This window comes from Eptatretus burgeri, chromosome 8, assembly GCF_056783735.1.
Source record: "Eptatretus burgeri isolate ZD-2024b chromosome 8, Ebu_testis_v1, whole genome shotgun sequence".
NCBI lineage: Eukaryota > Metazoa > Chordata > Myxini > Myxiniformes > Myxinidae > Eptatretus > Eptatretus burgeri.
Window position 1 is genome coordinate 13,917,127 of NC_140968.1, and position 22,147 is coordinate 13,939,273.

A 22,147-nucleotide genomic window follows, 5' to 3' on the forward strand; every position below is an offset into this window, starting at 1 on the left:
AGCACAATATGTGCTGGGACTCATTCAATGATGTCTGGGTAGCCCTGGCATTCTGCGAAAGAACAACGCTCGAATGAAGCACAGTGCACATTCATGGCTGGAGAGCGCTCCCAAAAACCTGTACCCCATGTAGATCACGGAGCACCATCGCACGGCCGCGTCTGGAAGCAACTGAGGCCATTTTCAGCTGCGGAGTCTGGCGGGGCTGGGATACTTCTCAGGGAGGAATCTAAACACCAAAGAGAATGCTCGGTTACTCCGACAGGGCATTTCGATCCGATTTTGGCTCCTCCTCCTCCTCCTCCTCCTTCGCCTAGGCTCAATAAAAATAGCGGCAAGAGCGGATCAAAGATTGACTCACTCACCAAGCCCGAGCTGAGATAACAGCTCAAGTCATCAAGCAGTCATCATGGGTGATCGAGTCGTAACCAAGCAGGGTGGAGCGAGCAGTCATCGGCGTTACCGAGACATTGCCGAGTCAACGGCACTCGGCTGCATTTCGCAGCCAATACTCATTACCGTTTACAAACTCTCTTACATGACCCTTTAAAGCTTTCCTCTCACGCATCTATCTCTCCCATCTAATGTTGATGCAGAAACTAAAAAACAATAACCAATACGCACCTCCTTCACACTTCCGCAACATCACACCTGTACCTCATTTTCCCCTCAGTTGCACCATAGACAACCCCAGTTTTCTTCCCTACTGCCCGCCCCCCAACCCCCAATATAAACGATTGGGTTGCGTAGGTCCATTGACCACGCCAGGTACTGAGAGGTTGTTTACACCTCAACTGCTTCTCCTCTTTCTGAAATCTCTAGCTTCCTCAGGAGTGTGTCTGATAGCACCTGTACTGTTTGAATAAGTTGAGATCGGGTTTGCTCTGCACAATCTTCTTTTGCAAATTATAACTATTTTCTTTTGCCGCACCCACAAATCCTTGCTTCCCCCTGCTGTACGTATTGTAATAAAACCTTTTATTGCGCCACATGACCTTTCCTCACCCTCGCTTGTAATAAATTGCTGATGTTATAAATGAACCTGCAGCCCGTTTCGTCTTTTCCTTCATTCGGCCAGCATGGTCTGCACATTCGTTTAGCCGGGAAGTTTTGCTCCACCAAATTTGCTCTCGTTAGCCGGCGCGTACTCACTGTATCACTCGGCAGTAATCCGGGTGTGCGCTGAGGGCACGAGACCCTAATTGATTTGGCCGTCCACAGGTAAAGTATCATGCGAGGTAGTGTAATCCTGCCGGGATTGGCAGCGCCAATTGGCGTTCATGGTTGCTCAGCAATCTGCCGGTGCGTGGAGTTATCCGTGCTTGGCAGCCTCGGGACTGAGTGTTCGGGAGAGACCCAAGTACTTCACCTCGTGGCGAGCCTCCAACCCAGAGTCCGCAACAACATTTGCAACCGAAGTTGTCCAGGTCTTTTTGGAACACCCATATATAGATTACAAACTTGTATTTGCCCAATTTTCCTTGTACTTAAGGTTAAAGTACACAGACATCCGACGGTCTTTGTCCTCCAGATGATATATGTACCAACTCCCCCAATGAATCTCTGATCACTGCAAAGTATACATAAAAAAATAAAGAAAAAGGAAATGGGATTATAAAAAAGCACTTGAAGGAAGGTGTTCACCTGTACTGGGCATACATTAGCCATAAAGGAAATGCAGGTGAGAGCTGTTAGTGGTTCAATGCACACCAAAACACTTAAGAGTCAGAAGGAGCCAAACTGACCGCGTCGATGTTCTTCCAAATCTCAACACAGCCAACGGAAGGTGCAAACGGACCAAAAAGGTTGAAAAAAAAAAGATCCATTTAAGCTCTGCAAAAATGAACAAGGAATCTTAAACAGCACTCTGGATGATTAGAGAGATTCCTCGAGTGCCGCCACACTCGACTGCTCTCTAGTGGAGAAATGTAAAAATTAAACCACAATCTCTAAAACCTGAGTGAGATGACCATATTTTCAGCGAAACCTCTTTTTTTAATCTTCCTATGGCTTTAGAAATGTTGGCAGGATGGCCTTGAGGTATGCACACTTCCCTCTAAGCTGTCGAGCCTGGGTTGGAATCTCGACCCAGCTATAAACTGTCGCCCATACGATTCATCAGTGTGTGTGTGTGTGTGTGTGTGTGTGTGTGTGTGTGTGTGTGTGTGTGTGTGTGTGTGTGTGTGTGTGTGTGTGTGTGTGTGTGTGTGTGTGTGTGTGTGTGTGTGTGTGTGTGTGTGTGTGCGTGCGTGCGTGCGTGCGTGCGTGCGTGCGTGCGCGCGCGCGCGCGCGCGCTGTCCCTTCGGATGGATGTTAAACTGCACATACCCGTCTGACAGCATTAGTTGGTGGACGTTAAAGATTCCACGGTGTCCTTCACGAAGAGTAGGTGAGCTGTCAGCAGGCACCCTGAATACATTTCAAATTCCTGCTCTAACTGCTGCTGCAAAGAAAATGGCAAACCACCCAATATAACCTTTGCCAAGAAACTGCTTTGGCAGCACTGACGCTCCATTATGGAGTACAGTACATCAGAATCCGTTTCACACTAGCTCACTGGGGTCATTCCGTGTCCCCTGGCATTTTTAAGCATTCAGGAGGGAAGGACATGGATTAGGAATGGAAAACATGGGTTAGGGAAAGAAGTGCAGAAGATGGACCAAAAAAAATAGGAAAGAGGGGCAGAAATGATGAGGATAAAAAAAAATCTTTTAATTCCATGAAAATAGCTTTCTGCCCTTTCAAAAGAAAAGATAACTCTGAGAAATATTTTCAAGTGTTTGTATGTTACTCTTTCACCGTCAGACTGTAGTATCAAGAGGCCACAAATTGTGGGTGGAGGAAATTCAGAATGTGGGCAAGGTTTTAAGCTACAATACGTTGGCCTTGACAGCCGACGCAAGGGAGCTTAAAATCTTGCCCAAACTAAGGGAGGGGGGAGCTAGGAGGGGTGAGGAAGGGAGGGGGGAGCTAGGAAGAGTGAGGAAGGGAGGGGGAGCTAGGAGGAGTGAGGAGCTAGGAGGAGAGAGGAAGGGGAGGAGGGAGCAAGGAGGGGTGAGGAAGGGAGGGGAGCTAGGAGTGGTGAGGAAGGGAGGGGGAGCTAGGAGTGGTGAGGAAGGGAGGGGAGCTAGGAGTGGTGAGGAAGGGAGGGGGAGCTAGGAGTGATGAGGAAGGGAGGGGGAGCTAGGAGTGGTGAGGAAGGGAGGGGAGCTAGGAGTGGTGAGGAAGGGAGGGGGAGCTAGGAGTGGTGAGGAAGGGAGGGGAGCTAGGAGTGGTGAGGAAGGGAGGGGGAGCTAGGAGTGGTGAGGAAGGGAGGGGGAGCTAGGAGTGGTGAGGAAGGGAGGGGAGCTAGGAGTGGTGAGGAAGGGAGGGGGAGCTAGGAGTGGTGAGGAAGGGAGGGGGAGCTAGGAGTGGTGAGGAAGGGAGGGGGAGCTAGGAGTGGTGAGGAAGGGAGTGGGAGCTAGGAGTGGTGAGGAAGGGAGGGGAGCTAGGCGTGGTGAGGAAGGGAGGGGGAGCTAGGAGTGGTGAGGAAGGGAGGGGAGCTAGGAGTGGTGAGGAAGGGAGGGGAGCTAGGAGTGGTGAGGAAGGGAGGGGGAGCTAGGAGTGGCGAGGAAGGGAGGGGGAGCTAGGAGTGGTGAGGAAGGGAGGGGGAGCTAGGAGTGGTGAGGAAGGGAGGGGGAGCTAGGAGGGGAGAGGAAGGGAGGTGGAGCTAGGAGTGGCGAGGAAGGGAGGGGGAGCTAGGAGTGGTGAGGAAGGGAGGGGGAGCTAGGAGTGGTGAGGAAGGGAGGCGGAGCTAGGAGTGGCGAGGAAGGGAGGTGGAGCTAGGAGGGGTGGGGAAGGGAGGGGGAGGGGGGGTGCGTGAGGAGGGGGGGGGGAGCTAGGAGTGGGGCGGAGGGGAGGGGGAGCTAGGCGTGGTGAGGAAGGGAGGGGGAGCTAGAAGGGGAGAGGAAGGGAGTGTTGAGGAAGGGAGTGTTGAGGAAGGGAGTGTTGAGGAAGGGAGTGTTGAGGAAGGGAGTGTTGAGGAAGGGAGTGTTGAGGAAGGGAGTGTTGAGGAAGGGGGTGTTGAGGAAGGGAGTGTTGAGGAAGGGAGTGTTGAGGAAGGGAGTGTTGAGGAAGGGAGTGTTGAGGAAGGGAGTGTTGAGGAAGGGAGTGTTGAGGAAGGGAGTGTTGAGGAAGGGAGTGTTGAGGAAGGGAGTGTAGAGGAAGGGAGTGTTGAGGAAGGGAGTGGTGAGGAAGGGTGTGGTGAGAAAGGGAGTGGTGAGGAAGGGAGTGTTGAGGGAGGGAGGGGTGAGGAAGGGGGGGGTGAGGAAGGGAGGGGTGAGGAAGGGAGGGTGGAAATGAAGAGGAGGTGAAGGAGGGAGTCGAGGGGAGGGGTTTTGGAGGAGGTAAGTGCGAGGGGAGGGTTCTCAACTTGCATTTATTTGGTAATGGGACCTGTGGAGAAGTGGGTGGGGGGTTGAGATGGGTAGTACAGGATTGAACGAAATGGGGTACATTAAAACAGCACGGGGAGACCGCTCGGAGATGTTCATGGGGAGTGGAGAGAGGAGGGGGTTTGGGAAGAGGCAAGCATGAGGCGAGGTGGAGGGAAGGGGAAGTGAAGGATGATAAAATGTGCAAAAACAGCAACATTTTCTTTTTCACTGCCAGGTTCTATATAAAAACTGGTGGGAGCATTTATAACTGATGCCATCTACCTGGCAAAGGTCAGGTCAGGTCAGGTATGGGAGCATGTGCCAGAACAGCACGTCGCTGCGTCCACTTTCCGCCGGTACTCCAGGGGCCTCTGTCTGGCCATCCCCCAGGCAGATGCCAGGCCCATCCCCATCTCCTTGAGATGATGGTCAACCTGTTGCAACCATGAGGCATGTGGTCGACCCACTGGCCTCCTCCACTCATGAGACTCCCTCGCTGAGAGAATCTGGTAAGCAGGATCAGAGTCAGGAAAACGATCCACATGTCCATACAGCCGCAACTGATGCTCACGGACTATGCAGGTAACAAATCTCATCCGAGTCTCTCTCAGCAACCGCTCGTTGGACACAAAATCTGACCAGCGATAGCCAAGGATTCTCCGAAGAGACCTGGTACCAAAGGAATTAAGTCTCCGTCTCAGATCCTTGGTCAGAGTCCAAGTCTCGCACCCATAGAGCAAGACTGGAAGTACCAAGGACCTGAAGATTCGGACTTTCGTCCTCCCGCACAGGTACCGGCAGCGCCACACCCCATGATCCAGTGAATCCATGACTCCCCAGGCCCGACCCAGACGTCTATTGACCTCTGACTCGCAGCCAGCAGAGACATGAATATCACTGCCAAGGTAAGTGAATCTCTCCACGACCTCAACATCCTCACCACAAACAGACACAGACAGGACAGCAGCATCCAAGATGTCACCGAAAGCCTGGATCTTAGTTTTGACCCAAGAAACCTGTAATCCCAACGGCTCAGACTCCTCATTCAGCACCTCGAGGGCCCCCAAGAGGATGTCTAAAGTCTCCGCAAAGATGACTGCATCATCTGCAAAGTCAAGGTCCGAGATCTTGACATTCCCAAATGACGCACCGCAACTTGATCTCTCCGACATCCTCCCTAGAATCCAGTCCATACAAGTGCTGAAAAGTGTGGGGGCAAGTACACATCCCTGACGAACTCCAGTAACAACTGGAAATAAGTCAGAGATGGTACCACCACACTTCACAGCACTCTCAGTACCAGAGTAGAGTTCAGACATCAGATCGATCAGTTTTGGTGGCACCCCACGAAGACCAAGAATCCTCCAGAGGACATCCCGATTCACTGAATCGAACGCTTTACAGAGATCAACATAGGCTGCAAGCAGCCCCTGCCGAAACTCTCGTCTGCGTTCGGTGAGGACACGAAGTGCAAGGATACGGTCAATCGTTGACGTCTTTGGTGTAAAGCCTGACTGCTCTGGACGCTGGTGCTCAAGCAGATGGTGGCGAACCCTATCGAGAATTATCTGAGCAAAGACCTTGCCCGGCACTGAGAGCAGCGTCACCCCTTGGTAGTTGTTGCAGTCTTGGCGATCACCCTTCCCTTTCCAGAGAGGGACAACAAGGCCCCTCTTCCAGTCAGTTGGGATGATGCCAGTGTTCCAGGCAGAGCACAAAACTGCATGCAACGACACGAGTGCAGCATTTCCACCAACCTTGAGAAGTTCGGCATGGATTCCACAGATCCCTGGAGCTTTGCCCCGTTTCAACTGGTTCACCGCAGCCAGTGTTTCCACAAGCGTAGGTGGACCACAGTTGATTCGAGGGTCAGCAACAGGGATTGTAACACCCTTGACGTCCAACTCGACAGTTGGGGGATCAGCCTGGTACAACCGCTCAAAGTAACCGGCCCAGCGGGCCTTCACTTCAGACTCCTCTGTCAAGAGCCTACCACTCTCTGCTTGAACTGTAGTGCTCCGAGGGATGGGCTTGGATGAACGTAATGCGCGAATTCCCCTGTAAGCGGGACGAGAATCACCTGTCCACAGGTGATGCTCTCCCCCCTCACAGATTCCTCGCACATAGGCCTCCTTGTCCACCCTCAGTGCACGTACAGTTTTACGCCTCAGCTCCCTGAACAGCTCAGCTCTGCCATTCAGCCTGGCCCTGCGACTCTGGTCAATGGTATCCAGTGTCCCTTGAGACAAAATTCTTCTTTGCCCTGCGGTGAGCTCCAAGGCATCCACCGGCAACATGAAGGACGGTGGTCTTGAAGGCGCTCCACAACTCTTCAGGACCCCCCAAAGTACCCAGACCCCCCAAGTGTCCACTCAGCCTGTTCGCAAACTCCTCAGCTACTCTCTCATCCCTGAGCTTGGCAACATCCAGCCTCGGCTGGGATGGTACCATTCTCCAGGATTTAAGGTGCAGCTTTAGAGTTGCTACAACAAGCCTGTGTTCAGTATTGAGGAACTGAGCACTCCGGTAGACCCTGCAGTTCTGGATCATCCTCCAACGACCGTCAATGAGGACATGGTCAATCTCCTTTGCCACACCGCCAGCGTTGGAATACAAAGTCCAGCGATGAGCTTGTGGGCGCTGAAACCATGAACCAGCCACCCTAAGTCTATGACTTCTTGCAAAGTCAAGGAACTTAGTGCCATTCTGGTTCATAGTTCCTGACCCATGGGGACCAACACACACCTCATAACCGTCCCTATCAGTTGCAGTCGATGCATTGAAATCCCCCAAGACTAGAAGTGTATCTCGTCTGGGGCACTGATCAACCACAGACTCGAGTGTGGCGTAGAATGTGTCCTTCACGGTGAGATCACTCGCCTCAGTCGGAACATAAACAGAGACCAGGGAAATGACACCTAAGGAGTGACGAATCCTTAATCTCATAATATGCTCGTTGACCGGTGTTACCTCGATTATCATTGGGGTCAGCTTATTGGACACAGCTACAGCAACTCCTTGGGTATGGTAACCATCAGGGCGACCAGACCAATAGTAGGTGTAACCACCCACCATTATCTCGCCGCAATCCGGTCTCCGAACCTCAGAGAGAGCTGCAATCCCGATGTCCAAACGCTTGAGCTCAGATGATAACAGAGACAGGTGATCATCCTCTCTTAGGGATAGGACATTCCAGGCACCCACCCGAAGGGACCACCTCAGGTTAACCCAAGGAGACCGCCGTCTGGTGGAAGACACCTCAGCACCACTCCGACACACTCTCCCGCAATCTGACCCAGGGATGTTACCCCGTGGTTTCCCTCCTATCAAAGATTGGGGGTCCCGAAGTCTTTGCCCCAATCCCGTCATCCGGTGAGCTGCCCTGCGAAGGGAAGCTGCACAGGAGGTACTCCCACGGAGTGGGTTTTCAGATTTTTTTGCGTTTTGCGGAATGAAGGGTTTTACAGTGGCCGGAGTGCAAATCCTGCCACCAACTTCCTAATAAGAAGTGACCCAACTGCAGGAGGACGTCCGCAGACACAGTTGGGCACTAGATATGGATGGCTGTTGGCTCACAAGGAGCTCCTCCGCCCTTTGACAGGTTTTGTTTTTAATCCTGCTGGGTGTCCATATCCAAACACCCTCCTCACCAGAAAACCTGGTGGGGGAGACGGTTTAGTCGCCGACAACCCGACCATGGAACAGGTTAGTACAGGTTTACATGGTACCTGTAGCAGGTCACAGATCGAACCTGACCTGACCTGGCAAAGGCCTGGCTGCATACATGAATGTTTGCACATGCAGCAACCTTTGACCCCTCTGGTCGGCTCACTCCGAATATGATTCTTACATGCTACCCCATGGGGAAGCCATTTTAAATTCAAAACTAAACAGTCAGTCCTTAACAGTACTCTCAACAGAGGGGTAGGGTAGGGGAGGGTGGAGGGTAGGGAGAGAGAGAGAGAGAGAGAAGGGTGGGGGGGGGGGGGTGGATTCTGGCAGATGTGACGCCCAGTTTATCATCCTTCCAAAAGACGGCACACATATTCATTGATGAATCACCCTGCCTGTGAAACACCGGGATGACAGTTTATAGCTGGGTCTGGATTCGAATCCAGGCTAGACAGCTTAGAGCGAGCGTGCGTACCTCTCGGCTATCCTGCCGTGATGTGGCGAGTCATTGCTTTTGAACTAAAAACATTTTCTATTTACTCATTCTCACTGTAATCATCTCATTGAGTTTGCTTTCCTTTCTCCGGAAATGTCTCCACGGAGAACCGAGCCGCCGTATCGCTATCAAAGCTTGAAGAGCTCTCGCCAAGTGCCTTAACCACTCAATCAAAACGGTTGAAGAATCTTAACAAAAAAAACTAAACGGTTAATTTTCTTTATATGTATATATTCATGCCAAAGTGACAGGTCGTATAACGAAAGGAGATCGTACAAAAACAGGGGAAACGTGATGTAAAATAAAATTGCCCATTTTCAGCAAGTGAACCATCGCCTGAAGCATTGCTCGAGGCACCGCATGGCCAAACGCAGGCGGGTGAGCCCTGAACAATGTTCAAGTCGATCGATATGTTCAGTGACAGCGTGAATATTATGGAGCACTCGCCAAGCGGCTTACGCACTCACCGGTTATATAAACACCATGCACCCGTTGATGCCCGGAATGTCAAGTGGTCCCAATTGGACATGTGAACACCTTTTTGTGTTTTTTTTTTTTTTTTTTTTTAGCAGTCGGGAATACTGCTGAAGTCAATAAAGAAGTTTAAATTTTGAAATTCTGCTTAGATCGAGAGATTCTAGAGGTTACGGCATGTGTGGAAATTAATTATGCCGGGTGTTTGATTCATGGTTAGAGTGGTGAACTTGGGATCATAGGATCCTGAGTTCAAATCCCACCCCGGCTGTTGAATTAATACCAGGTGGGGGTGACTCTGCCCGTTATCCTTCCGAGGCCAGCAAAATGAGTGCCAGCTTGCCGGTATACTGTGTCGGAGTGGTGACCTCTCCAGGATTGTGCCCATTAGCCAAGGAGACTGCTTAGGTAGCACCAACACTCTGCACAGAGTATGGTCCCAATGGATGGATTGATCATTTTGTTTTGCGATGCGATCCAAGATGGCCGACTGGCGGCCATTTTAGTTGTTAAAAAAAACATGTTAAACACGTCCTCAACCATTTCTCGGACATGCATTTACCGATCCTGTTCACACTTGGCAAACAGATTATGAATGATATGCACATCATTTTGTTTTTGAGATCAGATCCAAGATGGCCAACTGGTGTTCATTTTATTAACCTCCGCCATCCTCGAAGATGGAAGGAGGTTACTGTTTTCACCCCTTTCTGTTTGTTTGTTTGTTTGTGAACAGTATTACGGAAAAACTCCTTGACGGATTTCGACGAAACTTGGTGGGGGGGGGGGGTTAGGTATGGTCCAAGGATCATGCCATTAAATTTTGGACTTGGTCCCCCCCCCCCCCAAAAAGAAATTGTCAGAGAATTTTTTTTTTTTTGCATTTCTACATGTTTTAAGTGATTTCCAACCCCCCCCCCCAAAAAAAAGGAAAACATTTTTTTTGCATTTACATGTTTTAAGTGATTTCCTACGCCCCCCCTAAAAAAATTGAGAATTTTTTTTTTTTTTGCATTTCTACATGTTTTACGTAATTTCCAACCCCCCCGCCCAAAAAATTTAGAGGTAAAAAATATTTTTTTTTGCATTTCTACATATTTTAAGTGATTTCCAACCTCCCCCCCAAAAAAAAATTGTTAGAGAAAAAAAAATTTTTGCAACTTTTTTTTCAACAAAATTTCGATTTCTTTTTTTTGCATTTCTACATGTTTTAAGTGATTTCCAACCCCCCCCCCCCCAAAAAAAAATGTTGGAGAAAAGAACTATAACTGTCAGCACTGTTGACATCATATTTAATGAATAAGACATAAGGTTCACTTTAGTGACCCAGCAGTATTGGCGGCGGAGGTTTTGCACTCTCCCGAGTGCTCCCCCTCTAGTTACGTTAATGCGTCCCCAATCATTTTCCAGACATGCATAGTCTGATTTTGTTCAAACTTGGCACAAATACTAATACATACACGATGGCATTCGCATATGCACTTCACTTTATTTTGCGATCTGATCAAAGATAGCTGACTGGTAGACTGGCGGCCATTTTAGTTCAACAAAACAAAAAAAAAAACCTGGTATCGAACACGTCCTCAACCATTTCTCAAACATGTATTTCCCGATCTTGTTCAAACATGGCAAACATAACGAATGATGGCTTACATATATACATCGGTTTTTTTTTTTCCAAGATGGCTGACTGGCAGCCATTTTAGTTGTAAATAAGAAGGTATATACAGAATTGTGCTAATACATGGAAAACAGCATCCTGGTTGCCATGGCAACCACTTGAGATGACGAACACATGTCGCGACACACAGTCTCCACAGTCTGTACCTATGTACCAAATATGAAACGTGAAAGTTGAAAACTTTGGAAGTTAGAGTGCGGACAGGAATGGACAGATGGACGGATGACCGGTATAACATAATACGCCCCGATATATATATATATATATATATATATATATATATATATATATATATATATATATATATATATATATATATATATATATATATATATATATATATATATACGCCCACCGGCCTCACGATCTTCTCCACTTGTCCAAATGTCTTGCCCTTATTCTTCAAGATATCGTTCAATGTCTGCCGTTTGATATCCAACTTCTCAGCTATGTCTGTTTTCTTCATCAGTGGATTTGCCTCGCAAGACTGGATAATGTCGTATTTTTCTTGGTAGGTTTTAGTTGTCAGCTTACGCTTAGTCGCCATTGTCCTGCCTGCAGTGCGATCAACATGTGTACGCAGTTATAAATAGCCTATCACTGGCGGTGTACACCAATGAGCGAGCATCACGATTCCATGAAATCGGGCTTCTCACGAGGCAGCAGTTCCGTGTGACAAGTTAGGAGTGGTAATTTACTCGAGTTGTCATTACGTGGGAATGGACAACATCTGACGACTTAGACATGATGACTTACAGAGAGATGACCCTTTATTCAAAGGGATTTAACATGAGATGAATTCGGGACTTTTTGACGCTGCTGACTTACACCCAGTCTACTGTAATATATATATATATATATATATATATATATATATATATATATATATATATATATATATATATATATATATATATATATATATATATATATATATATATATATATATCGGGCGTATAAAAACCCAATGTTGAACATGTGCACAATGATTTCTCAGACATGCATTTACCGATGTTGTTCAAACGTGGCACACAGATAAAGAATGATGGCTTACATAAGCACATCATTTCTTTTTGAGATCAAATCCAATATGGCTGACTGGCTGCCATCTTAGTTGTCTAAAAAAAAACAAAAACAAAAAAAAAACATCGACGTTGAACATGTCCCCAACAATTTCTCCGACATGCATGGTCCAATTTTGTTAAAACTTGGCACAAACACAGTACATGATGGCACACACGTGCCTCCTAACTTTATTTCGCGATCTGATCAAAGATGGCCGACCGGTAGATTGGCAGCCATTTTAGTTGCACATAAATATGGGCTTGCTCCAACTCCGTACAGCAAAATTACTGAAACAACGGGAGCTATAATATTTTATGTCTTTTTTTTACTTGTCATTCATGTACCACCTTGGAGTTCCCTTAGTATACATGCAAAGTTTGGGGCCCGCTCGGTATCATGGTTTTGGAGTTACGGAGGAGACGGACAGACCAACACACACCGACGTATTATTATGGAAAATTATATATACTAGTGCGGGCCCTTAGGGGCGTGCCCATAGGTGCGTGCCAGTATATGCAGCTTCGTGCCTGCAGTATCAGGTCCCCAGCATCAATTGTGACGTCATATCAAAAGAAGAAGAAGAATTGTGACGCCACCTCTCTCTCACCCCCCTCCTTTGTCCCTCCCCTCTCTTGCCCCCCTCTCACCCCCCTCTCCCTTTTCTTGCACCCCTCTCTTGCCCTTCTCTCTCCCCCTTCTCTCTCCCCCTTCTCTGTACCCCCTCCTCTCTCCCTCCCCTCTCTTGCCCCCCTCTCGCCATTCTCTCTCCCTTCTCTTGCCAACCCTCTCACCCTTCTCTCTCCCCCTTCTCTCTCTCTCCCTCCCCTCTCTTGCCACCCCCTCTCACCTCCTCCTCTCTCCCTCTCACCCCTTCTCTCTCCCTCCCCTCTCTTGCCACCCCCCTCCTCTGTCTCGCCCCCCTCTCTCCGCCCTCCTGTCATTGGTCGACAGATAAATGGCCGTAACTTGGGAACCGCTCGTCCGATTGATATCAAACCTTGATAATGCACATCCGCGGGGCCCCGGTAATATTCCTGGAAAGTTTCAATCAGATTGGACCGGTGGTCGTCTGGTTATTAATAATTTGGGAAAAAAATGGCATGATAAGGTGAGAAGGTGGAACGACAGCTTCAGCTGCCATATATATATATCTATATCTATATCTATATCTATATCTATATCTATATCTATATCTATATCTATATCTATATCTATATCTATATATATATATATATATACACCTTTTCAACACTGAAAAGGAAATAAAATGGCCGTATAAACTTGGGAACCGCTCGTCCGATCGATATCAAACCTCGAAAAGGCACATCCGGGGGTCTCCGGAAATATTCCTGGCAAGTTTCAATGAGATCGGACCAGCGGTCGTCGAGAAACGGCGGTCGCAGACAGACAAACAGACAGACACACAGAGATTGCTGGAATTATAGATAGATATATGTAGATGAAGACAAATGAGAAGTAAATCAGAAGAAAGATAAATAAATTGGTAAACACCAGACTCAGTACAATAAAGTATAATATAAAGATTGCCATTGTGGAGAATTGTTAATTTCCCTACTTCGATCATTATTACTGGTCTGTATTGCCTGACTCGACTGGGAAACAGATGATGAAACCTTAATGTCTCCAAATAAACATTGCCAAAAGGTTGACATCCATTTTCAGCGAAACTCGAAATGTTTCTCTCCAACATCACCCGTGACCCTCCTGCAAAAACGATTTGCCCACGCACCAGAATCTTGATGGAATATTGAGGGTTATGTGCAAGTTCAGCTGCCTCCATTTTATTACCAAAACATACAGTGAAGCTTTGTCACAGCGGAGTGATTGAAAAGATCCAAATAAAAAAAATCTCAGGGATTACATAATCGGTTACGATACGATCAATCGAAATGATTGTCCAGTTTTATGGACACTGCCCATGCGAGTCCTGATGGGAACCTTTCGCACAGCATATTTAGTTGCCATATTTTCAGCTAAATGATATTTTACCTCGTGGAATTTTAGAATAGCTCACGTGATCGAGAACAAAGTTTCTGACAATTCAACCACAAAGGTAAACAATAAAACACAAGTAATTGAGGGAACGTCACAAGTCGACATATATACATATATATATATATATATATATATATATATATATATATATATATATATATATATATATATATATATATATATATATATATATATACACCATTTTTACCCTCAACTTGGACCGAGCTTATACCCTTAACAAAAGACCAATTTAGCTTACTTCCAATCATCAGCAAGGTCATAAAAATCTATCATCACAGTTGATAGGAATCCTTCCTTTTCTCCAACAGCCTCATCGCAGATCACCCATTCGGATTCAAACCAGGTCACTCCACCTTGGACATGCCGCTTATACTCTCCCAACAATGGATGGAGGCCCTCAATGTCAGCACGAGACCAGGGCCTTCTGTCTGGACATATCTCGTGCATTCGATACAGTCTGGCATCCTGCCTTTCTCTCCAACCTCTCTGCCTATGGCATCCAAAGGCAACTTCACACATGGCTCACTGATTCTCCACTCTCGTAGCCAACATGTGGGCTCTCCAGGAAATCCTTTCATCTGCTCTCACTGTCAAAGCTAGAGTGTTCTAAGGCAGAGTTCTGGACCCAGTCCTATTCCTGATCTTCCTCAATGGTCTCTGACTCTCTGGAAAATCTTCTGTCGATTTGCTGACGACTCAACCCTCTGCCTTGACATCCTTCATCCTTTCAGACAGGCAGGCTGCAACCTGTTCCCCGTCTTCAGACCTTGAAAAAAAAAATATATGTATATATATATATTTCACAAGATGATGAAACGCGTGAATATGTTTCAATCCTGACAAATCTTACTCTCACAATCTTTCTCCGAAAGGACCATCTGGCAATCCGACTATCTACTTTCTTCACAATCCTCTTGAGGCGGTTCAGTCAAACTCCTGGGTCTCAATATCAGCCAGTATCTTCCTTTGGCAAACTGCATTCTCGAGTTGCAAAATTTTGCGACATCCGACTGAACTCGGACTTGGTGTCTGGGGACTTGTGACTTGAGTTTATAAGGACTTGTTGACAATGTTCAGAAAATAATCACATTGAATTTAAATTTAAATGAATAAACATCGAATTTAAATGGGATTTAAAATAATTGATAAATTAATTTCCATCGTGGGCGTGCCAGGTTCTTTCAATGACGACATATACCTTGTACGTGTATAGAGTACAAGTGCGGCGCACCAGCGCTCGCAGCCGCCGAGTCGCATGCCATTCACCACTGAGGTCAAATGGAGTGTCCACTCTTCAGACAGCACTAATCTCACCAATGCGGCTACGTTTGAAAACTTTATTCAAATCATTACCATTCGTCCTCGGTTACCACGTGCATGTCTCGACTCAATAAAAATATTTTGTGGATGATTAAAATGTCAGTTGACTTGGATTACTTAAACTTCTTCATCGATAATTGTAAATTTTATCATGACTTGTCCTTTTAAAAAGAAAACAAAAAAAAGTACGGTTTCTTAAAAGACAGCAATTTAAGTTAATAAGTAATACATTTCATTTTAACACACATAATAAATACACAAGTAAACTAGAAGGGCACTTGGTATAGAGCATACCTCCGCCACGCAATGCCTGATCCACGAGAACATATGGGGCCCAATACATTTTTGAGATATTGTGCTATTTATAGTTTTTGGGCCTTTCTCTCAATGCTGAAGAATCACTTGAAAAATTAAATAATTCTCATATCCAGATCTTCACCAAAATCGAATTAGTCGTGGTCAAACATCCAACCCATCCACAACTTGAGAAATCATGCTAGATATCGTTTCATAGCCTCATCTCAATAGTGAAGAATCACTAACAAAAAAAAAAAAAAAATTCGCGTCATCAGATCTCGATATTCACCAAAATCTAATCAATTCTTCCTTGTCACACACCCAACCTGGCCACAATTTTTTGATATATCCTGCACACAAACAACGAAACAGACAGAGGGGTGAAAACATAACCTTCTTCACCTTCGGTGGTAGAGGTAATGAGGTAAATTTAACATAAATCAATTTTTGCTGGGAAAAAAGTTTTTTTAAAATAAATTTTTTTTTGATATTACTTTAAATTGGGGAGTCTAAAATAGGCAGGATGAGATGAGCAGACTTTGAGGACGACGTGGAGTCGGGGATTGGGGAGTCTAAAAGAAACAGGAGATGAGCAGACTTTGAGGATGACAGCGAGTCGGAGATTGGGGAGTCTAAAAGAGGCAGGATGAGATGAGCAGACTTTGAGGACGACGTGGAGTCAGGGATTGGAGAGTCTAAAAGAAGCAGGATGAGATGAGCAGACTTTGAGGATGACAGCGAGTCGGAGATTGGGGAGTCTAAAAGAGGCAGGATGAGATGAGCAGACTTTGAGGATGACGTGGAGTCGGGGATTGGGGATTCTAAAAGAAGCAGGATGAGATGAGCAGACTTTGAGGATGACAGCGAGTCGGAGATTGGGGAGTCTAAAAGAGGAAGGATGAGATGAGCAGACTGAGGACGACGTGGAGTCGGGATTGGGGAGTCTAAAAGAAGCAGGATGAGATGAGCAGACTTTGAGGACGACGGTCCAAGTCCAAGAGTCGAATCGTAAAAGCATGCGTGTGTGTGTTGGGCTGGATGGCGCCACGAGCCTTGGCACGACCTTGCCTGCCATCTCCCATCCACTAAAACCACCACCACCAATCCAGCCACCCCGCGCACGCATCACGTGTGGAGAAGGTCCTTCTCAGTCTCGTGACCTCTAATCCTGTCTTAATGCATGCGAGTGACTGGGCACAAAGTTGTATCGCACAAGCCGTCGAAATCTCGTGTGCCCGGAGGGAGGGGGAAAGGGTGTGAAGGCGTTTGTGGGGGGGGGGCGGAAGTATATTTATTTATAACTGATAAGTAAATTTGCTTCTTGTCCTTCCCACCCTTTTCTTCAATAAACCGTTTTTACCCCTGATGTGTCGGTCTAGTATGCGGTCCAAATTGGAAATGGTAATTAACAGAAGAGATAAGACCACAGCCATTATCAAGTTGGCATGAAAGACCGCCTGAGGAGGATTAAAATGCAGTGGTTTGTCCAGGGTTATCGCTCGGCCCTCATCATTTTAGATGGACAAACCTACTGCAGGAGTCAGAACTCATTGGAAACCAAAGTAAAGGTCTGTTTGGCTTTCCCAGCAGAACCCAAGGACCTTTCATCACCAAACTGGTGACCATCCGGGTGGAAAATTTGACCTCATATCCACCCACGGCAAACCGTAACAATATCGTGTGCCATGCCACAAGTGGAGAGGTGCAAATGATGGACGTGAACGGGCAGAGTATGCCCAATATACTGCAGCACCGATCTCAACAAGTCAGCTTGGGGATACAAAAAAGAAATGTATAAAATAAATAAATTTGACTACGACAGTATTATCTGATGAAATTAGACTCATTTAAGATGATGGGCAAACAAAAAGAAATAAAACAAATACACCAAACAAGATTAGAGGACAGCAACTTGGTGGTCCTTCTGGAGTGACAGTAAGAATATGACACTTTACATGCATTCAATATTATGTTGCGACTGTTGGACCAACTTCTCGATTTCTCCAAATTGGCAAAGAGAGATGCAGCTGCTGCGGGTGTTGTCACTGCAAAATTAGGGATTGTGTGCCATACAATTGAATGACTTGGGAAACAGTACAAAAGCATTTGAGCTTGTCGAGCTTGAGCTAAAGAACTTTGGTAGCAAGCTCTGCAAGGATGACTGGGAGAGTCAAAAGCACAGCAGATGAATCGTGCGACCACCATTATCATCCAAGCCTCATTCTAAGTGCTGCACAAGAAGACACAGCCGACATAGAATTAGAGTCGAAGAAATCCAAATTAGCACCTCACTTACAGACTGGGATGATGTTCAGCACTTTTGCAACAGTAAGTGGTCCATAGAAAGGGAGCTGTTGAAGAGAAATGAGACCAATTTGGCAAACGAGGGATTGAGGAGTCTGTGCTTGCACTCATGACATCAGGACCCATTGCAGATCAAGCAGCATCAAAGAAAGTGTAAAACTTTGACCTTCTATTCTCAGGTGGTAAGATCATACATCCTGGTACTCGGGTGTGACAACAACAAGAGACTCAGAGTTTCGCACACACAGTTGAGAGGCACTCCACTCTGCTTCATGCAGAATCTGCAGAGGTTTGGTGGCTGAATGGCAAGGTGTTCGAGAGAAACATAACAGAGTCTGCTCACAAAGAGCTGCAACAAGCACAGTGCATACTTGGCATTGTCGAGAAGGATAGCAGAGTACGTTTCCCTGCGGAATCGACATCGACTGTAGCCAAGTTAGGCCAGATACATGTTGAGTCGGTGAGTGCCACTGATTAATAATTGCCTTTTCAACCTGTACTGAAAAAGATGGGCAAAAGGAAAGCAAGCAAGACGGGATAAAATAGTGCATAACAAAGAAATACTTGTGCGAAATCGATGGCAGGCCATTGCAAATCCCCACGCTTCCCACCTTGAGAAAAGATGAAAGATGGCAAAAAAAATTCCACCAGGAAATACCCAATATCAAAATTTCAGTGAAACTTTTTTTTTGTTTTGACCCCTTTGAGCCAGATTCCCCACCCCATGGCATGAAGCAGGGTCATCACAAATCAAAAAATCATTACATATCTCACGCGTCCAGCACAACTATTTAGGAGAGTAGTGCATGCCAATAGGTGTGTGCCCGTACCTGTATAAAAAAAAAAAAAAAAAAAAAAAAATTCTTTCAAACCGCGTGCCAGAAACAAGAACCACACAGGCCGTTCCTTCGCTCTCACGTGCAAAAAAAAAAAACAAATAAAAAAATAACTTTCAAACCGCGTGCCAGAAACAACAACCACACAGGCCGTTCCTTCGTTCTCATGTGCCCGTATGTGCGTGGCCGTACGTGCAAAAAAAAAAAAAAACAACTTTCAAACTGCGAGCCAGAAATGACAACCGCGGGCCGTTCCTTCGCTCTCGTGTTCTTGCGACAACCACACTTCGACACACAGAGTTAATTAAAATCCAAATGAAAATAAACTTTACCTCCCTGACTTTGCTTGCCATGACATTCGCTGCCATGTAACCGGCACGGCCCGTGACGTCATCGTCGGCCGGCCACGCACCGGCCTACGCAACCACGCGTCCTGTCATTGGTTGGTAAATAAATGGCCATAACTTGGGAAGCCCTTGTCCGATTAATATCAAACCTTGAAAAGGCACATCCTCAGGTCCCCAGCAATATACCTGGCAATTTTCAATGAGATCGGAACAGTGGTTGTCGAGAAACAGCGGTCACACACACACACACACACACACACACACACACACACACACACACACACACACACACACACACACACACACACACACACACACACACACACACACACACACACACACACACACACACACACACACACACACACACACACACACACACACACACACACACACACACACACACACACACAGCTGGAATTATAAATAGATAATGTGAAGAATGGACGGACAGACCAGATTACAACATCATCCGCCCCCATCCCCCCAACCCCTCTCCGTCTTTCCCGAGACGCATGGGGATAAATATGGCTGAGGGAACCATCAATTCCATACGAAAGATACGAACCGACGATCTCGAAGGATTTTCAAATCGGCGTGTGCAAAAAAATAATTTATGCGTCCGTCTACTTTGACGCTTCCATCCATCTCGTTAAGGCGACAAGTTCCATCATCCCATTTCATCCCCTTACTTAACCTCCGTCCTTGTTAAACGGATTCATCTGTGCACATGATGCCAGAGCCAGTTTTCCACCCCTCCGCAGCCTTCCTTCCATACCCTGTTGGTAGCTCATCCAAGAGCATCAAGAGTCTTCACGCGTTTAACCCTTCCAACACGCCACAACGACAACTCAGCAACAGCATACAGCATCAGTTCAATTTAATTTTTTAAAGAACAATTTATTATCCCAACATTTAAATAAATAAATTAAATAACGGGGGGGATATTGTAATCTTGTCTGTCTGTCTATACGTACGTATGTCCATTATGCTATCTCCTTCTCAACAGTTGTTCAGCAATTGAAATTTGGTAGTTGTGATCACAACATAGCAAGAAGGTGTGAAAGCAGGAATATTTTTGCCCCCCCCCCCCCCGACCCCAGGGGAGGTCAAAAGGTCAAATTCCAAGAAAAATACAATTACACGCATATTTTTAATGTAACTTTGTAAATGCAATCAACATTGGAGGACGCATGGAATGTGCAATGATTTTTGGGGATTTCCCCGCCCACCCCGGTTCATGTCCCAGGGGTAGGACTTCGGGTTACATGGGTTACAACAAGATTTTTTTTTTAACTAAAAATTTGATATTGGGTCATTCCTGGAGGACCTTTTTGCATCATTTTTCAACCTTGCTTGAGGTGGCACGCCATCGACTTCGACCCAACATCTTGTCGAACAACATGGGACAACTTTTGGCATTAAGTGGGGGGTAAAGAGAGACGTCTTGTAGCGCCGTACCTTAGCGGCAAAAACGACAAGGATCGTTACACGGTGGACAAAAGGGCCATTTTTGCGCTCAGAACTGCGTATTGAAATTATGATTTTTTGTAATTTTATTTAAACAAAGGGTCAAAGAAATGCTCCAAAGAAATGGACAATGGGAAGGGTGCTTTATGACATCATAATGACGTCATCACCTATTACTTACCATGTAAAACCAAATCAGTATCAAAATTACACCATAACATGCTATGGGTGTGATATTTGAGACAGCTGGACTATGTATGTCGTTAAAAGAACTGCATAACGATGTAATTATATAGATGTAGGCTACCCATTAAATGTTATGTCGTTATGATGTCATCATTTCTTAATTCCGTTGTAAAAACAAAGAAAAGGGGTAGAATTTCATATTTTAAATGTGCAAGTGAATAATTCTATAGGTTTTGGCCCTTCTTTGTGACGATAACAGTTTTCTTTAATTACCTCCGCCACCGAAGGTGAAGGAGGTTATGTTTTCACCCCTTTCTGTTTGTTTGTGTACAGGATATCTCAAAAAGTTGTGGACAGGTTCGGTGTGTGACAAGGACGAACTGATGAGATTTTTGTGACGATCCGGATCCGACTACTAGAATTTTTTTAAAGTGATTCTTCACCAAATCGAGAGATCGGGCCAAAAAACGATATATAGCACGATATCTCAAAAATGTTTTGGGCCTGACATGTTCTCGTGGATCAGGCGGAGGTACGCGCTCTACCGAGTGTCCGTCTAGTTTGAACAGAAATATAAATATTGTGTTGCTATTACAAACGGTCTGTCTACTAATGACACCAAAAACAATGATATTTAACACAGTATTGTCATAATGATTTAATACGCATTATACTGTAATTCTTTAGATATTTGAATTAGCAGTCTTGTTCAATGTCCTCGTTTTATTTGTTTCGTATTGGCAATTTATTGTCAGTTCATCACGGACTGGACTGCCTGCATCATCAGTCAGCAAGCTACATCAGAGAACTTGTCGTGTCCTCAGACAAGACACAGTTATGATGCAACCACAGTCTACAATGCATTTCTTTAAAATGTGGAAGAATTTCGCAAGATCAACGCATTGCCAGTCGACGTAGATTATGGAGAAAAAGGAACACTTTGTAAGAAGTAAGGTTTCATGGCATCGCTTTTGCCATCAAAAGTTCAACAAACCAGAACTTGAAAGGCAAAAAAAAAAAAAAATAAAACAAGAAAAAACAAGACGAGCTGTCAGGGATGGGACGTTCAAAGAGGCGGTCAGTGTTCACTGCTCAATGTGTGTGCACATTCTATGAAACCACTCGCGCTTACAATCGACACAAATTTGAAACATTTAGTGCTGATCAATCCCTCAAAGAGATGGCAACTGACGTCCAAGACGAGCAGCTCCTTGCAAAAATAGCAGGCGGGGATTTAGTCGCTCTAGAAGCGCTAGGTACCATCTTGAACGTTTGACACAACATAGAAACAGACTTCGGGATCATCAAATTAAAAGTACTGCACATCATCAAGCGTATTTAAGGAGAAAGAGTAGATGCCAGAGCATTTGTGGAGCTGGTGTCTCATGTTAAACAAGCCATCGAGGACGGAACACTTCACACTCGATACCAACATGGTCTTCAAGAGCTTGGGCATGACATATCCATCAACAAGACCCGTTTAAAAAACAACAAAAACAGGCTTCTTGAACACTTTGCTGATGCAGGTGTGCGGGAGCAGTCCGATG

The 22,147-nt window shown here is 45.9% G+C and overlaps 1 protein-coding gene across 5 annotated transcripts in view; it reads right to left on the minus strand.

The window, feature by feature from the left end:
• The window catches only part of LOC147021147 (protein NATD1-like), an 81,288-nt gene that overhangs the window by 53,168 nt on the left and 5,973 nt on the right, over positions 1–22,147 (minus strand). Inside the window, exon 3 of one of the 5 annotated variants that reach the window (XM_085890984.1) lies at positions 1,746–1,833. The exons of the other annotated variants lie outside the window; for them this stretch is intronic. Within the exon in view, the coding sequence (XP_085747110.1) occupies positions 1,768–1,833 (66 nt within the window). The 3' untranslated portion in view covers positions 1,746–1,767. The remainder of the gene's footprint in view (positions 1–1,745; positions 1,834–22,147) is intronic. 5 annotated transcript variants of the gene reach the window in all.